Source organism: Camellia sinensis, chromosome 8 (assembly GCF_055761805.1).
Source record: "Camellia sinensis isolate YWXY chromosome 8, ASM5576180v1, whole genome shotgun sequence".
Lineage (NCBI taxonomy): Eukaryota > Viridiplantae > Streptophyta > Magnoliopsida > Ericales > Theaceae > Camellia > Camellia sinensis.
The window spans coordinates 23,995,597-24,020,881 of NC_138968.1; the positions used below are offsets into that span (position 1 = coordinate 23,995,597).

At 35.7% G+C, this 25,285-nt stretch overlaps 1 protein-coding gene across 1 annotated transcript; it reads left to right on the forward strand.

The window, feature by feature from the left end:
* Window positions 1–1,483: 1,483 nt before the first annotated feature.
* Window positions 1,484–2,710, forward strand: LOC114295804 (receptor-like protein EIX1). The gene is made up of 2 exons (XM_082885016.1): window positions 1,484–1,682; window positions 1,920–2,710. The coding sequence occupies exons 1-2, from the start codon at window positions 1,484–1,486 to the stop codon at window positions 2,708–2,710; spliced, it is 990 nt and encodes a 329-aa protein (XP_082741142.1).
* Window positions 2,711–25,285: the final 22,575 nt, after the last annotated feature.

Below are 25,285 nucleotides of genomic sequence, written 5' to 3' on the forward strand. Positions count from 1 at the left end.
ATTACAACTCTACTTTGTTCCAAATACACTCTCTTTTTTGCCATTATTCATAAAAAGAAGTGTATTGGGAGCAAAGTAGAGTGGGAATAGTAACTATGTATATTAAGGACAAATAAGGGAGTGTATTTGGAATAAAATGGAGTGGGAATAGCGACTTTTTTGAATTATTCACTAATATAATATTTTTAAATTAGATTTATTACTTAATATTTTAAATAATTTTCATGTATAGAACAAGTGAAAAACTAGTAATTTTAGTTATATATATATAAGTAAATTTTGCGTTAGTACGAGTCATAAAAAAATAAAAAATAAATAAAAAAAGTTTCATTTTTTAAAGGGCAAATTACATATACACCCCTCGAGGTTTGGCTAAATTACAGATGCCCCCCTGAGGTTTGAGAAATTACGAATTCCCCCCTGAATGCTATATTTGCATAAGAAATTAGGGGGTAATTTGTTATGAAATATAAACCTCAGGGGGCAAATTGTTATGAAAATACAAACCTCAGGGGGCGGGATGTAATTTCCGAAACCTCAGGGGGGTATCTGTAATTTAGCCAAACCTCGAGGGGTGTATATGTAATTTGCCCTTTTTTAAAAGTCTCAAGGCCGCCTGAATGTGGGGTTGGTATGTGCTGACTCTAATTTGTTGATAAGGTTGATGTGTATGGATGCATCGGTTGACTGCCTTGTCTAAAATAGTTTTAAAGTCATGAGAATTATTGCCATGTAACTTCCAAGTTAGTGGTGGTTGTTTTGGAGAAAGAATGTCAACATTTTGTATAAAAATATCTTTCATTTTGCCACATTCAAAAAAAAAATTATCTGGAATCAAAATGTATGGATAAAATTTATTTTCACTTTGACCAATAAAATATTAACCTTAAATTTATGCTCTATAATCTACTTTCTAGATTAAATTTTGTGAGTAACTAAAATTATTCAACTAATTTGTCATGTCCTTTTAGAGAGTGAATTATACTTGTGGTCCTTAAATTTTGCTGCTCGTGTTATTTTTATTTTTGTATTTTTAGTTAGCTTAATTTTGACCTTTAATTTTAGATTTTGTGTCAATTTAGTCCAATTGATAATATTGTTAGTATTTTTTATGCAAAATAATTATTGAATTGGTTGAGATTAACTCACTTAATTGAGTAAATTTGTAATTTTGCCCTTAAAAACATGAACAAGCTATCTACGTATTTTCTATATAAAAGAAAATAAAAAAATACTAAGAGTTGTAATCAATTGAACCAAATTGAGACAAAGTCATAAATTTAAAATCAAAATCAAGTCAATTAATATTATAGAGATCAAAATGACATAGGATTACCGTCGTAATTTGTCCCCTTCTATATTGCAACTGGAACTTGCATTTCCTCAATGGGAGTAGATGATACTGCTATAAGATCCAACATCCTGTGTGATCCTAGTTCCAGTTACATTGTCTTGTGTACCTTTGATACGTCTGAAGTTCAATATGAGGAAATTCTCCACTATTGGAATCTTTTTAGTTGTTTTGCTTTTCAATGAAACAACATTGTCTTGTTTGAGCAATGCTTCAACCATTGGTTGCATAGAAGAAGAGAGACTAGCTCTTCCAAAGTTCAAAGATAGTTTCACAGACAATACAGGTCAACTATCAACTTGGCATAACCAAGATTGTTGCAGTTGGAAAGGTTTACAATGTGATGAAATTACTGGCCACGTTGTTAGGCTTGATCTCGGTGTAAACTTAAACACACCCCAGTTCAACTTTTCTGCACGGTTAGGGGCTAATGAAGTGCATTCTTGTTTGCTTCAATTGAAATATCTGAATCACTTGGACTTGGCCGGAAACTATTTTAACCGTATCCCATTCCCAAAGTTCTTTGGATCAATGGCCTAACTAAGGTATCTCAATCTGTCTTATGCAGCGTTCAGTGAAATAGTTCCCCATCATCTCGGAAATCTTTCTAGCTTGCTTGTTCTTGATCTTAATTTTAATTTTGAAGTAACTATAGATGATTTCACATGGGTTTATCGTCTTTCATCATTGCACTACGTCAGCTTGAGTTTCATGAATCTTAGTCAACCGCAAAATTTACACAAGGTACTAAACATGATTCCTTGTTTACTAGAGTTGCATTTATCAGATTGTAGACTTGATAACATTCATTTATCTCGTATGCATGTGAATTTTACTATTTCTATTGTTCAATACTTATACCTTGGGTGTAATTCATTTGAAGGAGAACTTCCGAGTCTCCTCAGGAACATGACTTCTTTAAGAGTCCTTGATCTTTCAGGTAACTTGTTTAATGGTGCAATTCCAGCATGGTTGGGAAGAATGTCACCCTTGCATAATTTAATCCTCAGTGATAATCAATTTATTGGGGTCATCCCACCATCGCTAGGGAACCTATCAGCCTTGACAGTACTAGATCTTTCTTACAATAAGTCAAATGGGACCATTCCTGTTTCTATTGGACAATTATCAAATCTCAAGATCTTAGACCTCTCTTTTAATTTCCTGGAAGGCATAGTACTTTCTGAAACTCATTTTGCCAACCTCTCAATGTTGGACAAATTGAGAACAAGTTCTGCCTTCTTGACATTGAAGGTGAGATCTGATTGGATACCTCCTTTTCAATTGAAATCCTTTCTAATGGGGTCCTGCAAAGTAGGGATTCAATTTCCTCAATGGCTTCAAAAAGGAAGTTGTTGAATTGGATCTTTCTAATACTAGCATATCAAGAACCCTCCCTAAATGGCTTTTTGACATGCCTCTCTTGATATTAGATCTCTCTCATAACCATATCAATGGACCCATTCCAAAATTGCCTTCCACTTTAAACAAAGTTGACCTCTCCCATAACTACATCTCAGGACCCTTCCACAAAATATTGGTGATATGGTGCCTACTTCGAAGATTTTGTCACTAGCTAACAATTTGATAAATGGTTTGATACCCAATTCACTGTGCAAAATTGTGACCTTGAAAAAACTGGATCTCTCTAAAAATATGTTATATGGAAATCTTCCTCAGTGTTGGGAGGATTCAGAGGAAACCCCCAAACTATGAGTTATGAAATTTTCATCTAACAAGCTTTCATGGATTATTCAAAGCTCTATTGGACATTTGTCTGGACTGGGATGGTTACGCTTGAGTGACAATAGTCTTTATAGAGAGCTTCCTTTGGGTTTGAGAAATTGCACGACTTTAGTAGTTTTGGATCTTGGTGAGGATGGATTATCTGGAAACATACCTGGATGGATTGGAGAATTAGAATGCTTGAGAATTCCAAGACTGCACAAGAATATGTTCAATGGCAAGATTCCTTTACAGTTATGCCAACTGAGTCTCCAAATCATAGACCTCGCAAACAATAACTTAGAAAGAACCATCCCTTCTTGTTTTGGCAATCTCACTAGTATGATCTTGAATGAATCTCCAATACTTGATTTTGAGCAATGGCCATATGAGAACATGATACAAATCATGAAAGGAAATGAACTCGAATACTGCACTACACTATCGTATCTAGTGAACATGGATCTTTCAAGGAATAATCTGACTGGAACGATCCCTGCAGAGCTATCACTTCTTTCAGGTTTGCTTGGGCTTAATTTATCGCATAATAAGTTGACAGGAAGCATCCCTAGAAGATCGGTGGCTTAAAGTCATTGGAATCTTTTGATTTGTCCAGCGATCAACTTTCAAGCATAATTCCATAGGGCATGTCAAATTTGAGTTTTACGAGCCACTTGAATTTATCATACAAAAACCTCTCAGGATGCATTCCAACAGGAAATCAACTCCAAACTCTTGATGACCCTTCTATTTACGTCGGCAATAGTGAACTTTGTGGAGCTTTTGTACCAAAGAAATGCTCTGGTGACAGACATTCTCAACCTCCTCCGACATCCACAAGTCGTGAAGAAACATATGAAGGAGATGAATCTGAAAATGTATGGTTTTACTTGGTTATTTGGGAAGAAAGGGTTGAGGCTATTATAGCCTCAAATTACATATAAGCCAAAAAGCCCCACTGTTCAAAGTTTTTCAAAAAAAAAAAAAAAATAGGCTGCAGCTGCCGGCAGTGTAGGCACAGCCTACACTGTCAATTGACAAATTGTTACATCAACTGGTAAATTACGATTTTGCCCTTTTATATCAATTTAAAAAATTGTAATTTTAAGGACAAATTTGTCATTTTAACTTCAAACATCATTTCAACACATTTTTCAATACAACAACTCAAATAAAAATCCATCTCATCTTCCCAAATATAAAAACTAAAATAGCCTACTAAAATAACTAAAAAGTCAAAAAGCCTCTAAAATAGCCACTTCCCAAACGAGGACAATGAGTGGCTATGCCACAGGGTTATGGGGAGTTATTGGTGTTTTGTTGTTCAAGAAGAACTGGAGACATGCTTATTTTCGATTCGTTGATATATATGACCAAAGAGAATGTACTAGCAGCTATAGCAGTGAGAGTAGCTCAATTTAATAAGTAGAGTGGCAAGTGAAATCATAATGATTTGCTTTCTTCCCTTCTCTGTCTTTATAGTGTTTGCATGGGTGGGTTGGTGGTTATAGTTGTTTAAGTGCACTTGTTTCCATTTTTTTTTTTCCCAGAATGTTCATAAATTTCTTTTTTTTGGATACATCAGAATTACAAAGTTCATAAATTTCATGTTACTATATGTAGCCTAAATGATTGTTTTGTTGTTGGATTGACTCTAAGTAGTTGTTTTAATCTATATATGTGAAACTTGGTTACTTCATTATTCTATGTTATGGAGTTTTATGGTTTGCTCATTGTATTTGGTGATGAAATTAGGAACCAGGTAGTTAGACACATGAATGACCAAAAAAATAGTTATTGGTCTAAATTTACTCTAAATGTGAGCTTTACAATGCAAGAGTTAAAATTTGAACTACAAGTTATTTTTTTCATATTTTTTTCATGTATGAGTTCTAAATTTCTAGAGAAGATATGATCCACAACGACTTACCACCGCAACCATTCCACTACCATTGCCTGTCACCTCTATTAGTTGACGTTTATACTTTTCAAATGAAAGTTGTGACATAGCACCCAAATTTGATCTCAAATTTTATTTTATTCCTAAACTATCTTTAAAATATCAATTAGACCTCCAAATTTCATTTTATTCAAGGGTCTAATTGATATTTTGAGAATAGTTTGAGAAGTAAAATGAAATTTGAAATGAAATTTGGTATCATATCAGCAACTTCAAATTAACCATAGACGATAATTGATGCAAAAATAAATAATTTAAATATAAAATTAATATTATTAAAAATATATAAATTAAATTAATTTTTGAGCGATAATTTAGAAGTCAAAATGATATTATCTCGTAGAATTATATCTAACTAGTTGTTGAATGACTATTCCTTGTTGTATGGTTACGATTGATATGTTTTTTACTGTGAATGTGTATGCACAAAAACAAAAATATGCATAGAAAATTTAAAGTGTAATTTTAATTCATTCTAAATATGGTAAGGATTATTCAAAATAAATTTTTGCACATATATATTTATTTATTTTTAATGTAAATTCTTTTAAGTTCAAAATCTAAATTTGAGTATCATGTTAAGGCCTATGGAGTCCACCAAATGTTAATTTTATAGGGTTCTCTATGCATAGTAGTAACCTTGAAAAAAAAATTAGGTCGATTCGATAATTATAATAATTTCATTTTATTGCGTTTATCTCTAAAAAAATGAATGGTTTATTTTCAAGAATATATTTGTCGTTCATTTTTTCATAAACAAATGTGATAAAATAAAAGGTTACAAGTATCAAATGGACATAACTTTTCTATGAACGATATACACACAAGGCTTTACAAAAAAAAAAAAAAAAAAGGTTCGAATCGTCGAAACGAAACTGGTAAAGAACCCAATCAATCATGATGATTAAATTCAAATTTTAAACTTGAGAAAAATTCAAAAAAAAATTCTCTACACATTTTTGTATTATATTTTTGTACAAGAACCTTTACTCTTTCTTTTATGATGTTAGGGGCAGTGTCATCTGTTGCCACTAACTAATAAGAAGACTACATACTATTTACATGCAAAGGTAAATTACTCTTACATCTTCTAAGATTTGGTAAAACTATTATAAATGTCATAAGTTCAACATAATTATCTTAAGGGAGCTTTTTTGATAAATTCTCATTTTAAGAGTTTTATTCCATTTAATTCATATTCTTTTTTATTATTCCATTAGATATTATTTGAGGTAAGAAGATCAAAACACCTCAATCTCTCATGTCCCTTATTAATGTTGATATTTAATGTTAATTGTCATTATGTTTTGGTAGTTCCCATGCATCAAGATGTTGACTGTCATTATATTCATATTAATTTGAAATGAATTTTTATTATTGTGTTGTCAGTTACATTATGTGAATCACATCATGTAATTAAAATGAATATTCACATCATTATATTCATATTAATTTAAAATAAATTTTTGTCATTGTGTTGTCAATTATATGGTGTGAATATTTATACTAAAACATGTTAAACAATCTTCACTGTATTTAAATAAATAAATTCTGTTTGTGTACTAAATAACAAACAGAATACAAAAGAAATATAGGAAAGGAGAAAGATTGTTTGATTACAAAAATCAAACGAATAAATAAAAACAGATTTTTATTTTGTTACAAAAAACAAAATCAAAATCTAATTTAAATAAATAATAATAAAACAAAAAATAAATTAACAACTTACTTGATTAATTTCTTGAACAAACTTTTGATCAAATCTAAGGTTTGACACTTTGTCCTTAAGACAGGTTCATCCCCTCCACGGTGCTTTCAGATTGTAGACGTCTATCTCTCAGGATAAAATGATCAACAACGAATAATTGCAGCACTACAAATTATTCACACAACGTACACACTTTGTGTTTACACTCTTTCTCACAGAAAATTACATGCAGCAAAATGCAGAGAGCAGTAGCAGATTTAAGAACGAAAATTGGAGTGAGAAATCCAAATGAAGGAGTTGTCTATATATAGGTGTAATGGTGGCTTTTCACTTTAAATTCAATAGGTATAGTACCTATTCGGTTTAAATTTTAAACAAATATTAAACTGTTTTGAGTTTGCATTTGAACAGATAAAAACTGTACAGAAATTCAGAACTATTTTGTACAGAAACCGTGAAGAGGTGCAAAAATTGAATTTGAATTTTCCAACTGAAATTTAAATTCAAACGATTAGAATATATTTTCCAAAAATAAAAAATAAATTCAAATATTTTTTGCCCAAAAAGAAAGGTATTGGGCCGGACAAGTCCAATCCAACCTCACACCTCACACCACCCACCCGCACCCAAGCCTAGGCCCAGCCCAACCCGTCCGCGTGTGGTTATTTTTGGGTCCAATGGGTCTAGCCCAATTTGCCCATAACCTCTTCCTTCTACAAACTTGGGGTGCCCCTTGGGGCCCACCCCAAGTTATAATTCCAAGCTTTATAAACCCATAAATTTCTTCCCACCAAACCACTGTGAGACAAGCCTTTATTCAAACCTTTAAGGATTTTCCACCAAAACTCTATTTCCATGAAGCACACTTTGGCTTCAATTTCCCATTCACCCGATAATGGTTTTGAGAAACCAAATATACCACGTGAATCACAACGCGACATAGAACGCGTTACCACTTAGACCCGTCAAATTTGGCGCACGGGTGCCACCTAAAAATTAGACCAAAGTTTAGAAAAAATTATATTTTTTCCAGCTTTTTTTCCAAACCATTTCTAACAATCCCCTACATGAATGGAATTTGATGACAACGAAAATGCAACAATATGCAGAATTTGTCGAAAGAGTATAAATCGAAAATATCTCGCATCAGGATAGGTAACTTTTGGCCTTGAACCTTCCCTAGTGATAACCTATTAGACTTACTAGCTAACCAATGAACGCGATGCCTTAAATTGTTTAGCCGTTTGTGTAAGCCAAGACAATAGATTTCTCACAAAATATCTTCTGACACATCGTGGTTCTCACGGTTGTGTTCATTTTGGCCTTGAACACTCCTGATTTTTATAAGTGCTTCTAGAAAATTTAGCCTCTTCATTCTCATAGAACCAGCCCCAGTTTGACACTCATGTAGGTGATTCTTATTGTGAGTATCTCTTATACTTGTCTTGATTTTATGCCTAAATCAAGATATAAGTAATCATTGAAAACTAAACTTATCCTTAGACCCCTGCAAACAATATATGTTACAGATATCACTCTTACCATAGGAATAGGTATGGAATTTTAAAACCCTTGGTGATTTTTGGTGAGCCATACATAACTTAGTTGTCCCTTTGAACTTAGTTCTTGGGATCTCCAGTCATATAAGTAGGGTTACCATTATGATAACTCTTATGTAACAGGCTTTAATCCCATCTCCTTCGATGAACTATACACTTACTCTCTTGTCAAAATTTTGTTAACGGATTCGTAATATTCTCTTTAGATTTTATATAATCTATTGAGATTATTCCATTTGAGAGCAATTGCCTTACGGTATTATGTCGACGACGAATATGTCGTGACTTACCATTATACATATGATTCTATGCCCTGCCTATTGCAAATTGACTATCGCAATGAATATAGATAACTGACACAGGTTTTGGCCATATTGGAATGTCTTCTAAGAAGTGACGAAGTCATTCTTCTTCTTCTCCTACTTTTTCTAAAGCAATAAACTCAAATTCCATTGTGAATCGTGCGATGCATGTTTGTTTTGTGGATTTCCATGAAATAACAGTGCCTCCCAGAGTAAAGACATATCCACTAGTGGATTTTGAATCTTTAGTATCCGATATCCAATTGGCATCACAATAACCTTCGAGTACTGCTGGATATCGAGTAAAGTTTAAACCATGATCACAAGTAAATCTTAGATATCTAAGAACCCAAATGATTGTTTTCCAATGGTCTTCTCCAGGATTACTAGTGTACCTACTCAATTTACTGACAGCATAAGCTATATCAGGACGAGTACAATTCATTAGGTACATTAGGCTTCCAATGATTTCGGAGTATTTTAATTGAGACACCACATCACCTTTATTTTTTGATAAATAAAGACTGATGTCTATAGGTGTTGTAACGCCCTCAAAATAAACCCATAAATCATACATTCAAGACATCCATAAACTCAAGAGAATAAAGCATAATTCTATTTATCAGAGTATTCATTACAAAAGTATTACATGTTAACATCAAAAGTAAATGCCCTACAGGCTTACAACTTTCCAAGCCAACACTTGGTTTTTTTAAAAAAAAGAAAAGAGAGTACTAACTCAAAACACAAAATAAGCCCCTGGCTTGATTTACATGTAATACACAAGATAATCACAAAAAGGAAGCCTTCAGCTTCTACAACCTCCCAAGCTACATCCTTGGAGGCGGCATATCACCTGTACCTGAAAAATGATGTCCCATATAGGGTGAGCCAACGCCCAGTAGAGATATACTAAACATAATATGAGCAATAACTAAAACATTAGCATTTGATAAATGTTACCACTTATAAATCAACTTACAACGTTACCCAGTTCCATGACAAATATGTCCATGTTTTATTCCACTTTCCTTTACTTAACCAATTTTCAATTTATGAACATGGCTCAGAACCTGGCCAAACAATTTAATGAGTCTACAACTCATATCAAAACACTTCCTTTTCAAATGAGTTAACTACTCATATCAACAATACTTCCATTTCAAATGAGTTAACAACTCATATCAACAATACTTCCATTTCAAATGAGATAACAACTCATAATAAAACACTTCCATACTTCACAAATGATACATAGATTTGTTGTATTAATGGAGTCCATCCCCTATCTCCTCCCAAATAACATCCGGTTTAGGAGTCCATCCCCTATCTTCTCCCAAACCGTGGAGTACATCATCTATCTCCTCCCACACAATACAATGTATATAAACACTTATCATATACAAGATCAAGCAATACACATATTCGATGTATTATTCCAACCGTCACAGTCAATGACACATTCAACTTGATTAGTTTCAGTTCACCTAATCATCATGCAGTGTCTACAACAATCAAGACTATTCTCCAGCGATAGCCCAAAACAATTATTTCTAAACAGATAATAAATGCATCAACAGATAAATTACAACATTTTCAAAAGTGAGTGATTAATCAATCCAATTCCACTATTCTTTCTCATAACTTCTCAATTTCACTATTTCCAAGCCAATTTCATTATTTCACAATGAAAGTCATTAATTACACTAATGACCCAATAAAATCCAAATATGGCATTTTCTCTATTTTTCCCAATATTGACCCAAAGGTTCAAATATCATTAATCAACCTCTAGCTATATTTATATCATCCTTGATAAATTTACCAAGAATTTTCTCAATATAATGTGATTGAGATAATGCATATCCGTCAGATATTTTAGTAATTTTCATTCCTAATATAACATCTGTGACCCCCATATCTTTCATACCAAATCTTTTGTTCAGCATTTGCTTAGTTGATTTGATCATGTTTTGACTGCTTCCAATGATAAGCATGTCGTCCACATAAAGACAAACGATGACATAACCTTTGTCAGTATTTTTAATATAGACACACTTGTCACATTCGTTTATCTTAAACCCATTAGTAAGCATAGCATGATCAAATTTTTCATGCCATTGCTTAGGTGCTTGTTTTAATCCATAAAGAGATTTTACAAGCCAACAAACTTTATTTTCTTGCCCCGGCACTACAAACCCTTTAGGTTGCTCCATATAGATCTCTTCATTCAGATCACCATTTAAAAAAGTTGTCTTAACATCCATTTGATGTATTTCTAAATTATACAACGCTGCTATAGCAATAAGCATGTGAATGGATGTTATTCTTGTCACAGAGGAATATGTGTCAAAATAGTCCAGACCTTCTGTAACATGCCCAGGGGGGACCCGTGCGCGTTAAACAGTTCAAACCCTCAGTCTCTTTGATCTAGTCTCATGAGTGCAATGTGAAACACATACGAGAGTCCAGATTTGGCAACTATATAGAAAATCCATTTTATTACAAAATTATTACCACAAATGGACTACATCACCAGATCTTAGAGTCGCAACCTAATATTTATTTTGAAAAAATTGGAAAACCCGTAACTCGTGGCAAGGCCACTGTTCGTTGTAACCAAAGTTGTCTCGGTTCGGAACCTTAGGTATGAGAGGGGAAGGTCATTAATTGAGCACCCCCGCTCACCCGATCAAAAGATCGGCCTTTACTAACCATGATATAAATTTTATTTTCTTTATATGTTCATGTTCTGATTATTTAATAAATCCTAAAATTTACTATGTGAAACATACAAGTATAGACTATGTCACTCACTTTGGAACAACTTGATTTCATGTAGTTTTGTAAGAGTTTTGAAGATGTACAGTCCAAATAAATTGAGCTTACAAACATGAAAATCAACATCATTCTAAATAAAGGGACACAATCTCCATCCACTGGCATTCATAGAGTTACATCACATAAGCAAATAGCATCATGGTAGAATGCTAAATATAGTAAGAAAAACACACACAAATGGGATGCTAAGCATAAAAACTCATATGTTTGACGATCCGCGAACAAGCTACAAAACAAAGTTAGTCAAATATGCATGATCTTATATACAAAATCCTAATGCAATTCACTCATGAGATGAAACTAAAGATTCGGCTTCTAAGATATGATATGTGAATCATCTCAAGAACATGAGGTAGCGCGCATAATCACATAGGAATTGATTAAATCCACAAATGCAAAATTAGCCGAATCAAGATGCATGAAACATGGATGCAAAGCATGGATATAATGAAAGACGAAATATGATGCATATTCACAGATAAAGAAAGCAAGTAAAAGAACATGATAGAAAGAAGCAAGGCGGGGAATTATTACAACACTTTGAATAAATTATTACAAACCAAATAAGAGAGAGAGAGAGAGAAGGGAATATTACAACAAAATAAAAACCTCACAAACTCTCAAAATAAAAATAATAATAAAAATAAAAATAAAGAGACTTCATGTGCTTTGGGGATTGCCGGAAAATATTCTGCTTGATACGGGAAGACTGCTCCGTTCCACCTGGGGAAACTTATTTTGTAGGAGCACTATTCATCTCGGGGCACTATTCATTGCCGACAGTACTATTTACCACGATAATTACTATTCACTCTTTTTGATCGTTATTCATCTTACCGGGCATTTTTCGTTCGCAGTTACTATTCATCGCAGAAGGTACTATTCATCGTCGGGTTTACTATTCCCCACCGGAGGTACTATTCACCGCCGGAGGTTACTACTCATCCAGTGTGATAAATTATTTAAAGTAATAAATTACAACAGTTTATATACAATATTTAAATTACAGCAAATATGTGAGTGGTGCAGCCTTCTCGTTAAAGCAGTAAAACAGTTATATATAATAATAATAATAATAATAATAATAATTATAATAATAATAATAATAATAATAATAAAATTACAACAGATATGTGGGTGGTGCAACCTTCTCATTAAAATGGCAAAACAATTATATAAAAAAAAGTAATTTACAATAGATATATGGGTGGTGCAGCCTTCCCATTAAAGCGATAAAAAAAAAAAAACAGTTATGAAAAGTAGTAAATGAAGTATTTAAACAAATTATATCACATTTTTAACTTACATGAAAGTTTGCGAAAACTCACCTTTCGGGAAAGTGATAAATTTTCAGATTCACAAACTTTCTTTTGATTACCTTCAAGTCTGTGTAATGTGTTCTCAATTCTCACTCCAAAATTTGAAATTACAGCTTTAGTGGTTGGTTTTTAAATGGTGTATTGATGAAATCGAAATAAAAGTTTGGTTTAGAAAAATAAAATATTTAAGAAAATATTTTATTTTACCTCTCTCTCTCTAAAAAAAAATTAATTTTCCTTCTTTTTGATTCTTTTTGTCTCAAACTCTCTCGCACCACTTCATTTTTCTCTGATTTTCTAATCTAATTCTCTCAGACTTTTCAAATTAGCCCTCCCTCTTTTCTGAGCCTCTCCCTCTTTGTCCTTATATAAACAAAAAAAGTATAATATAATAATATAAAGATTATAATATAGATATTATATAAGGATATCTTATATATATGTTATGCTGATAGCTTTGGATGTCGGCAGCCGAGGGCTGACCGACATCAAAACAATTTTTTATTTTGTTTCTTTTTTTATAATATATATATATATATATATATATATATAATATAAAATATCTAAAATATAATTTATACCAAAATACTAAACATATAATATAATAATATAAATTTTTATTATTTTATTTTATATATATAAAATATATAATTTATACCAATTTATATAAAAACACCAAAAAATATGAACAAATACATAAAATTATACAAAATTACAAAAATACTAAACTAATGAAATATTTAGTATTTTAAAAAAATTTGGCTATAATGGTGAATGTTGGGATTAAAGTTCAAATTCCATCTCTCTTACTGAGGATTTTGTGAAAAACACATTCTAATTGTCATCATCGGGTAATCAAAATAAAGTGCCCAAGTCTTAAGGCCGGTTTAAATGGGTTGTCTATAGTTGCCCCTTTTTGACAGAGCTCGAAGTCATTTCATGACGTGAGTGAATGTCAAAACCCGAAGATGACCCTTTTGACAAGGCCATAAAACTTGGGCAAACAAACAAATGTGCAAACAATTGGTTGAACCCGAGGATTGCCTACGTATCCCTTTGAGGACTCAAACCTGCGTAGTTCAGGGGCAAGATGTGATGCCCCAAATCTACACTACTGGTTGTAGTCAAGGGAAAGTCACTAATGAGTCCTATGGCCAATAACCAAGTAAGATCCCAGATCGTCGAAGGAGTCCATTAGCCTCCCTTCTAAGTCCAGCTTTCTTAGGTAGTGCAGTACCCTTTTGACAGATCTTAAGAGGTATTGACACAAGGTCTCATAAGCAACGTTAGGGGTTATATTGGTGTTAGAATATAAGTACATAATAACAGAATAATTACAAATATCCTTAATTACAAAAGCTCGTTCCATTAACATTACATCCCAAAAGAAAATTTAAATTTTCATATGAGCCTTACAAAACATCAAAAGGGAAATTTCTAACTTTTCTAAGATAGCCAAATGTCTTCGAAGGTTTCCGGCTCGTCATCTCCTGCTATAAGCTCCTCTTCAACACCTGGCATGTTACACCGTGAGCTTTGAATGCCCAGTAAACGCACACATACCCCAACCCTTTTCCCAGTCCAATACACAACAACATTTACAAAAGACAGAGGAAAGGATCATGGCATATAAGTTCATAGCACAGACTATATGGTTAGTTATTAGTAGTCTAGAAATCCCCCAAAGAGATTTTACTCTCCCAACTCCAAGAATTGGATGCGGATTATTCGGCATGCCCCCTCTTTTGCTGCTTTGTTGTAGACCTTACCTCAAATGCCTACCAATGGTTACATACCACGTAGCGCCAACCGAGGGCCTCAAAAGAGATGGTAATGATGGGCCTAGCCCAAAACCCTCCTTACACCGAACCACCTAGGGTCCGAATACAACCGCTCTATTCAAGGGTTTCGAACAACCAGTTGCACAAGACTTGGTCATTTTAATCCACTTAATCCACTACTAATATCAACTTAACATTCTCATCATCTATGATGTATGACTAGTGTGGTCGTCAACCCTCTTTACCAACCCATTTAGTTTTTTCCCTTTTCACGTTAAGTGTATTACACGTTAGTGGTTAGCACAAGTAAGAACAAAATAAGGCCATTCAAGGTGAAACTCAAGCATGAAAGTATAACATATATTACAGCAATATGTCATGATAGCACAAAAGCATTAACTACAACAAGAACCGCATTGTTCAGATTTCTAGCACTGCACCGATTCAAAAATAAATATAGAAAAAATATTTTTTAAGGGTTTCAGAAATGTGGCTTCTAGAGGATTTGTAGAGAATCAAGTCTAGTTTCAGAATCTTTTTACGGAAGTAGGGTGGCCCTTTTTTATTTTTAGATATTTAAGAAATACACAGACTCTGTCCAGATTTGACAACTGTTACAAAATTTGATGTTTCTCTTAAAATACTCATTGATTTTCATTGAAATAAATTATTTTTGAAAGCTAACCTTCAGAGGAAGATTTTGATATAAAAATGAATGTGAGATCATTTTTCTATAATTTTATAGAATTTCTTAAAGTTCCCTATTTTAAACAGGTTCTTACACTGAGTACTTAGAAAAATAAAAGGAGTCATAAAAACACATCCATGGTCTTAGCCAAAATTTTCACATACTCTATACATGTCAATTAATACCCCTTAAAACATATGTTGAGTTGGTGAAGGTTTTCTATGGAAATAAAATCAAAAACCTTGAAGAAAAGCTTGCTGGAAATTGCAAGGAATGAGAGAAACATTTCATTTTCAAACCATACATCATCTAACAATGTAGTAACTCTTAATATCATGTGAAATATATTTTTAGCATGTATTATGAAGGGGAAAAACATGATGATTCATTAAGAGGATAGGTGAATGAGATTTACCTTGGTTTGCTAGATCTTTTTCCTACTTGTTGCTCTCTTTTCTCTCAAGCTCACTTGCTCTCCCTTTCCTCCTCTCTTAGATGCGTGTTGTGTGTGTATGGAGTGAAATAAAATAGCTAGCAAGGCTAGTATTTATAGGCCAAGGAGGAGAGAGAAGGGTTGGTTTGGTTTGGTTGGTTTTCAATAGAAACTATTCAAGTTTGGTTGATTTGTAATTGGATCCAATTAAGATTTGTGTTAATTAATCTTGATTAAGAGAAGGTTATCCTATTTACTAGTTAATTGGGTGACAAAAAAGATATAGCAATAAATGCCCCACATTTCCCTATGATGGTTAAAGATTTGTGGCATTTATGTACAAGATTTGCTATGAATAAAAAAATACACTTCTAGGTCCTTTCACCACCTATAGCTAGTTACCCTATCTACCCATGTGAAAATTTGATTTTTTTGTTAATAAAATATAGAGGATATTTTGTATAAATTAATAAAATATTGGTTGTACCTTTATTGAATAAAATATTAAGGTTTTGGGGCCAAAATGCAATAATTAAGAAAGATATGTTTAGTTATATAATTAATAATAAAACATATGTTTAAGTTATATAATTAATAAAATAATGATAGGAAAAATAATTTGGGCCACGTGGTGCCGATTCGTAACAAACGGCGAGATACCGGACTAAAACTGTGATTACCAAAAACTAGGGTTCTTCTCTTATAATTTTTCATTCTAGGGTTTCTATATTATTAATTCAGGGTTTTAAAATGTTTTTTAAGTTCTTAGAGTTGATTAGGGTTTGCTGATTAGCTCGCACAGTCGCTCCTGATTTCTAGGGTTTAATTTGCAAGAACTAGAGAAACTAGACTTCTTATTGAAATTCTTCAACTATAAGCGTTTGGGGACATTACAAAAAGTTAGGGCCTTACACAAGACGCAAATGATGTGCACGATGCAACTTTGAAAGATGGACTGACACGCTTCGCGAAGCCGACTATGAAGAAAATGATCATGCAAGATGATGCAATAAGCAATAATGAATACAATACGCAAGATAGCGAACAACACATGAACTAACAACACTCTACCTATACCAAAACACAGGACAAGGAAAGAAAACAACGCTCAGGATTGCATTTCCCGCATCCTAAGAAACAAGAAGATGAAAATCGTTCAGGGTTATGTTTCACACATCTCGAGGTGAAAGAAAAACAGCTTAGGGCCATACTTCACACGTCCGAAGAGAGAAACAAACCCGTTTGGGATAGCATTTCACGTATCCCAAGAGAAAACACACCCAAGGCCGCGTTTTACACGTCCTGAGATAAAAGAATAACCGATCGAGATCATGTTTCACATGCCCCAAGATAAAATCCGCCCAGGACCGTAGTTCACGTGTCCTGAGAAACAAAAATTGCTCGGGGTCGTGTTTCACACGTCCTGTGATAAAACCCGCCCAGGGCCGCATTTCACGTGCCCTGAGAAACAACAGATGGTGTGCAATAGATGCACAAAGTGAACGAGTGCGATAGATACACAAAGTGAACGAGTGCAATAGATGCACAAAGTGATCGAGTGCAAGAAACAACAGAGAGGTGTGCAATAGATGCACAAAGTGAACGAGTGCGATAGATGCACAAGGTGATCGAGTGCGATAGATACACAAAATGAACGAGTGCGATAGATGCACAAAGTGAACGAGTGCAATAGATACACAAAGTGATCGAGTGCGATAGATGGACAAAGTGAGCGAGTGCGATAGATGCACAAAATGAGAGAGTGCAATAGATGCACAAAGTGAGCGAGTGGGATAGATGCACAAAGTGATCGAATGCGATAGATGCACAAAGTAATCGAGGTGTGCGATAGATGCACAAAGTGATTGAGTGCGATAGGTGCACAAAGTGATCGAGTGCGATGATGCACAAAGTGATCGAGTGCGATAGATGCAAAAAGTGAACGAGTGCGATAGATGTACAAAGTGATCGAGTGTGATAGATGCACAAAGTAATCGAGGTGTGCGATAAATGCACAAAATGAACAAGTGCGATAGATGCACAAAGTAATTGAGTGCGATAGATGCACAATGCGGATATGATTGTGCAATAGATGCACAATGCGGTATATGATCGTGCAATAGATGCACGATGCGGATATATGATCGTGCAATAGATGCATGATACGGATATGATCGTACGATAGATGCACAATGCAGATATATGATCGTGCGATAGATGCACGATGCGGATATGGTCGTGGGATAGATGCGCGATGCGGATATATGATCATGTAATAGATGCACGATACGGATATGATCGTGCGATAGATGCACGGTGGAGATATATGACAAACACTGTAATGGATGATTTGTTTAGGAAATGTAGTATACCAACAAAGTGGCGCTTTAGAATAGAAAGTACCTCATGGGGCGAGTGGCAATGAACCGCTATACTCTGACGGGGATTTCCCTCTTGTGTTCTTTGAACTCTTACCTTCAACTCACAATTCAAAGGCCCTCAAATGCTGACAAGGAGTAACCTCTATATGTAGAAGCCACGTATGCCGCTTTTCTTCCTGATCATATTCACAACTTTCCCTATTCTCCAAAGGGGTGACAGACTAGGTTAGTTCAGTATCCAGAATTGAGGCGCATACACGCTACCTCGACCTATGGAGCTACCATACAGATTTCAAGTTGGGGATACACCCCTGGGTATTTAAACCAGACTTTAGTCTTAGAAATTCCAAACCTTTGCATTCTAGGCATCGCCATTCGAACTCTAGTTTCCACCGTCACAGTTGGTTTCCTAGGAACTCATTGCAAACACAAACAAGTGGCTATACCAGAACGCCTGAAGTCGTTCGGGCATGACAAACACCTAAGGAATTGCACCTCTAGAGGATTTAAGGTCTCCTAGACCCAGGGAGTGCACAAATCAGTGTGATACAAAGCATGCGCAAGGTAGCGCGATACAATGGATGGTGCGATGCGCAAAATAGTGCGATTTAATTAAAATGCACTAGACAATGCAATGCGCAAGATAGCGCGATTGAATTGAAATGCACTAGGCAGTGCGATGCGCTAGACAGTGTGAATTGAATTGAGATTGTGCGGTAGATGCTCGGAGTGAGATTATTGTGCGATAGATGCACAGAGTGAGGTTATTGTGTGATAGATACACAGAGTGAACAAGTGAACAAAATTAATACAACGACAACGCACGTTCCATGTAAGATAAATAACCAATGCATGATGTTAATTGAAAGCATGTTCTATGCCAGAGACAATATGCAAAATTGAAAGCATGTTCTCTACAAGATACGAGAGCATATTCTATGCACAACTAAAAGCATGTTCTATGCGAAAATGAAAGCATATTCTATGCAAAATTCAAAGTATATTCTATGCATGAATTGAAAGCATATTCTATGCTAAATTAAAAGTAAATTCTATGCATGAAACATGAATGATGCAAGACGTGCATGCAACATAGCAGGTATAGTACACAAATACATACATATACATAGAAATACATACATACACACAGACATATATGGACAAATACGAACACAAATATGGACAAAATACTCAGATACGTACATATGGCATACACATTTGAGGAATATTCCATTACTGATAAGGAATATTCTGTTTACGGATGTCAGCGAGCATATGTCGTTACTGAGACGGAATATTCTGTTGGCTGATGTTATCGCACGTAAGCCAAACATGCAAAAAGGAAAGAAAACAAGAATGCAGGGATACGAGGTTTCAAACCCCCTATCTCTAGCTTAGGCCCCAGCCTTTAACCACTGAGCCAAACCACTCTTGTGACAAAATATTCAAATAAATATATATAATACATAGATGTACAATACATATACACATATATATACATATACAACTCTTCTCCCTTTCTCTCTGTTTTTGTCTCACTCTCTCTTCCTTCATCTTCTTCGAGCGTCGTGTCTGGAGCATGATTTCAAAAATCGCGGCATCTGACCGACAGGCTATCCAATCTTGCCCTAATTGTCAATGATCGTCTCGGCCTTTCTCTCTCTTTGTCTTCTTCTTCACTCTCTTCTTAAGTTAAGGCCTGCAAGAGAGAGGTAGAGCAAAAGCCTACAAACTTTATCGGCCACCACTTTGTAACCTCTTTTTTTTGCATTACTATCATCTGCCATGGCTTCTTCACATGATTCTCTCACTCTTTTTCCAGACCTGAATGAGTCCACGATAGAGATGACCGATTCTGACTCCCCTGAACCTCAACCACGGACTCCTCTTCCTTCCTCTGTTTTTAGCTTTCTAGCGATATTAGTTGAACAAATAATGGCGGCACAGTTTGACACCAAAGCAAACTCATATACGCTGAGGTCATGTGTGGAGACCATGACTGTGGTCTCCAACTTGTCCCGTCGACTGTAGAACAGGACGTGTGAGGTATATCAGTTAAATGCACAACTCTCCCTCCTCCAATGTATGTACAAAGACGCTCGAGTAGAAATTAGTGCGCTGAAAAAGTAGAGCAAAGATCTGAAACGACAGGCCACCTCCGTGGCTTGATTCGGAGTTTCTTCGCACAACCAATTTGATAGCCGGAGAGGAATAATCTCCTTCGGAAGCTCTGCCAAGGCCGAGGCAAAGTGTTCAAGAGTTTCGAAGGAGTAAAGATGAAGCGAGGCAACTGATGATAAAGTCGGGCAACGAAGCTGTGTACAAATGAAGTCGATTGTAATCTACACTGCCGGGCTGCTGCCGGAGAAGAAATTAGAAAAAGATCCCTCTCTCTCTCTCTCTCTTTTTTTATTTTTTTTATTTTTTATTTTTTTGTTGCTTTTGTTTTTTTTTTCTTTTATTTTTGTAAGTATGTTTGGTTTGTTCAATTCTCTCTTTTTCTTTTTTTTTTTGTTGTCGTCTCTGTAATTGGGGATGTCATCCCCTGACTTCAATAAAATCAATTTCATGTTTTACACATGAATGGCGTGACTGGCATATCACTTTGAGTTTGAAAACCATTTTAATTGAATTTGAGAATGATTGAATTTTGAACTTTGAATTAGACATTGATTCTATACTGACCTATACTGACCTAAATCAAAGAATGACTTAACGAAAGAAAAATGAAGCAAAATTATCCAAACACACTTATGTACACTGACTAGTATGAAAGGAACTTAAAAAAACAAGACTCTGAAACACAACCATTGAGCCTAAGCGATTCTGCAGTTTGTCATGATGGGTTGAAATTGACACTGGTGGGCCGACCAAAAGGTTGGAATCGAACCCCGCCGGATGAATAGCAAATTCTGGTGGTGAATAGTTGACTTGAGCGGTGGGAAGACAGAATCTCTGACTCAACTATGCCCCTAGTTCCTTACCTTGACTTTTTTTCTTTTTTTGTAAAAATGTTTTGATCAACATAAGAGTTAAATTAGCATACTTATTCCATTTTCTGTTTTGAAATCACGTAAGTCAAGCTGTGAGCACTGGAAATTTTCCCTTTTTAAGCCCAAAGAATGGTCTGGTTTTGCAAAAATGGAACAATTTTCGAGAAAAAATTAGTCAACTTCATTCAAAATAATCAAAACCTATTTTTGCAAATGGCCACTATCCAACCAACATGGAATCAACCATTGGGGTCCATAGCCCCAAGCCAGATAATCAATGGTGATAACCGAACCGAGCCGATCCGAATCGAATGAAACCGAGCGAAACTAGACCGAACCGAATTGAACCAAATCGAACCAACTAAACCGAGCAGAACGAAGACAAATCAAGCAAAGGCGGAGAGGACAGCCAAATTGACTAAAGATACACTAATCAAACATGGACGAGATGAATGAGTTGAAAAATTATTAGGGCCGAACTTCAAGATGAAGCTACCTACGTATCCCAAAGATAGGAATCAGGCCATACGTAGTTCCGGCTAAGGTTCACTCGAGTATTAACACTCTCCTTTTGTGCTCTAACTTTTGCCAAAGCCGCCCTTTCGAGTATTCAACCTTGCGAGCTTTTCATTTTTCATTTTTTTTTTATTTTTTTTAATCTTTTTCATTTTTCATTTTTTTCTATATATATTTTTTTTTGTTTTCTAGTCTAACTTTTTCCTGGGTCGCCCTTCTAGGTTTTCTGCCCAGCGAGCCTCTCAAGGGTTACTTTCATTTTAGTTTGTCCATGTTGATTGGGTGTGAGATCTCTAGGCCATCTATAAGAATGACTGCTACACTTGACCAGTAGATATGATGATGTAGGAACTACGCTAATTGGGTCTGAATTTGTCCCTAGTGTTGCCCCTTGTGTAGTGGATAGGAACTCGACTATCCTTCAATAATAAAACTCGTTCTCTCATATTCCGGGATTTGACTTCTTTTCCGGTCTTCATTAGCTTGAGAAACAATCCAGTTTTAAATCTTTGATCACATCCAACCTTATTGCCCCTAGTTCAAGGGTTACTTCAAATCTAAATCACATTATTGCCTCTAGTTCAAGGGCTAATTCCAATCTGAATCACATCTTTGCCTCTAGTTCAAGGGTTGCCTCCCTTTGAATCACATCATTGCCCCTAGTTCAAGGGTTGTTTCTAATCTGAATCACAACATTGCCCTTAGTTCAAGGGCTGCCTCTATTTCGGCTATGCAAGCCTTACACTTGGTTGATCATTGAATATTTTGAATCACAGTTTGAAAGATAAGGAGGTCGGACCTCAAGTCAAGGGGGATCCTATGCTGCATAATCTCAAGATCAATTCCAGGCATGTCTTTGTAGGACCATGCAAAAACAGTTTTTAAAATTTTTTCACAAAGTGACTAATCACTCGTACTCTTATGAAGACAAGATAGAACCAATTTGGACCAAGCCAGGATCCTTCTCAGTACCCACATTAACATAAATGATTTTATTCATCAAAGGCTTAGCACACCTCTCTTCCTCTCAGTTGATCAAAATTTACAAATCCCGAGGAATTTCTTCCTCTTCGTTTTTATTAGAGTTTGTGAAAAAAGTTTTGAAATTTTTGGTCAATGCAATGAATTAAAGGCACAAAAAAGTAGGCAGACTCTATGGCACTTTTTTATTGAAAAGAAATTACGACTCAACAAGGACAACAAACTCAAAATGACAAAAAAGACCTAGACAGGACAGAAATATCTAGGTTAGCACTTTCGAAGTCAACAAGCTTTGAATCACTAGAATAACTCGAGCGTGATCCTAACTTTACAAACATGGTGGACTCAAACTTAGACTCAATACTGAATTCAGAACTTAGAATAAAATCATTCTCAAATTGCCAGTCAACGTGTAGGCCATCCACAATATTCAAAATAAAACCCGTGCAATCAACAAGCAGTCATTCCCCAATTACAGAAACAAAACAGAACTTCCAATTATGCCCTCACTAAAAACACACTGAATCCCACAAACTGAAATGCCTGAACCACTCATTCAAATTTGAGAACCCTTGTATAGATCCAATACATTGCACATAACACATAGCAGAAAAGAGAACAAACACCCCTATGGAGGGTAGGGTTATCATATCCTATGCTTTTGAAATGATCTAGGGTTTACTATTCAAACAAGCGATATCATACATCCTAGAAATAGGAGAGTGCTCTGTTCTAATTTTGAAAGGTACTATAGCTCACTATATGTACAAGGTTGGCTTTACTTTAGGGGTTAAAGTTAATGTGACATTACCAAAGAGTCCTTCGGGCCATAACCAATGAAAATCTTTAGGAAATCAGAAGAGTCAACATAGCTTCTCTTCAAAGTCTGAGAACCTTCAGATCTCAAAAGGTTATAACACAAGGCCTTCAAAGTGATGTAGAGATAGGTGTAGTATCACAAAAAGTGTACATGTGCTCCCACCAGTATCTGAGCAACACAAGAACTTTAAGTGCACCAATGCATGCAATGCAATAAACATATAATTGAAAATAAAAGTCATATCATGGAGTTCGAGTCAAGGTTTCATAAAATCCCTAGCAGAGTCGCCAGAAACTGTAACATGCCCAGGTGGGACCCGTGCGCGTTAAACAATTCAGACCCTCAGTCTATTTGATCTAGTCTCACGAGTGCAATGTGAAACATAGATGAGAGTCCAGATTTGGAAACTTTTAGAAAATCCATTTTATTACAAAATTATTACCACAAATGGACTACATCACCAGATCTTAGAGTCGCTACCTAATATTTATTTTAGGAAACCCGTGACTCGTGCCAAGGCCACTGTTCGTTGTAACCAAAGTTGTCTCGGTTCGGAACCTTAGGTATAAGAGGGGAAGGTCATTAATTGAGCACCCCCGCTCACCCGATCAAAATATTGGCCTTTACTAACCATTATATGAATTTTATTTTCTTTATATGTTCATGTGGGAGCCGAATAAATAGCAGAATCAGAAGCGTACGCTCTAGAAGATAAACATTATTCGGCTCTAACCTGCACAATCAGGAGGCTGAATACAATAATAGGCCGAGTAACTATTGAACTATGGGGCCAAATAAATAAGCGGGTAGTAAGTGAAAAGTGGACTGGGCCCCAAGGCCCTGGAAATGAGTATAAATAAAGGAACACCAGTCTAACAAAGGTATGTGAGAAGTACTACACTTAACTTAAAATACAAGTAATCTAGAGAGTAGAGACTGACTTGCCCGTCGGAGTGCTAATTCCGGCACCCCCGACCGGAGTGTTAATTCCTTTTCAGGTGGCTAGCTGAGGATCACGAGCGTTCCCCAAGATCAGAAGAGTATTTCCAAACCACTTCCCCACAACTGACGTTGTCTATGGGAATACTCAAATACATCCATGGCAGGCGTAACAGAAGACCCTCCAATAGTCACTGATGAAACCACGCAGAGAGACGACCTCACTCCAACAACCATGCTTGGACCGGAGACTATCGCCACAAGACGCGCCTTGAACTTCGCCTCACCCTCGACTTCGGAGCATGAGACAATGCAAGCGATCATAGAACAAGCAAAGCAAAATGAACAAAGGTTGGAGAACACGACGCAGAGAACAAACGTCTTCGTCAAGATCTGGCCTTGGAGGTGGTGAAGTCCAAACAAGCTGTACGCCTAAATCCCGAACGTCCTCCGAGAACAGGTGGTCGACGACCTCGAGCCCGACAAGTCGACACTGATAGTGACTCTGACTCATTAGCCCCGGAGCCCAAGAAGAAGGGGCGACCTGAAACTACCAGTTCTTCTGAAGAAAGTCCTCGTATAAGGCATAAGCGAAGAAGAAACAGTTCAAATAAAGAAGACCAGCACGATCCCTTTGTACGACGGATTACAAAGGCAGTGCTACCCAAGAAATTCAAAGCACCGTCGTTCACCTTATACGACGGTAAATCAGACCCCACCGATCACATCCGCCACTATAAGCAAGCCATGACACTGCATGCAGACGATAAGGCTCTCATGTGTAGAATATTCCTGTGCAGTTTGGGACCACTAGTTGTCAGGTAGTATTATAAATTGGAGCCGGCTTCGATTAAAAGCTTCCACCAACTCCAAAAATTCTTCAGGGCAAGGTTTATCACTAATGAGGTCAAGCCAAAGCAGGCTGACTCCCTCTAAGCAATGCAAATTCAACCGGGGGAAACCCTTCGAGCGTATTCGGCGCGGTATT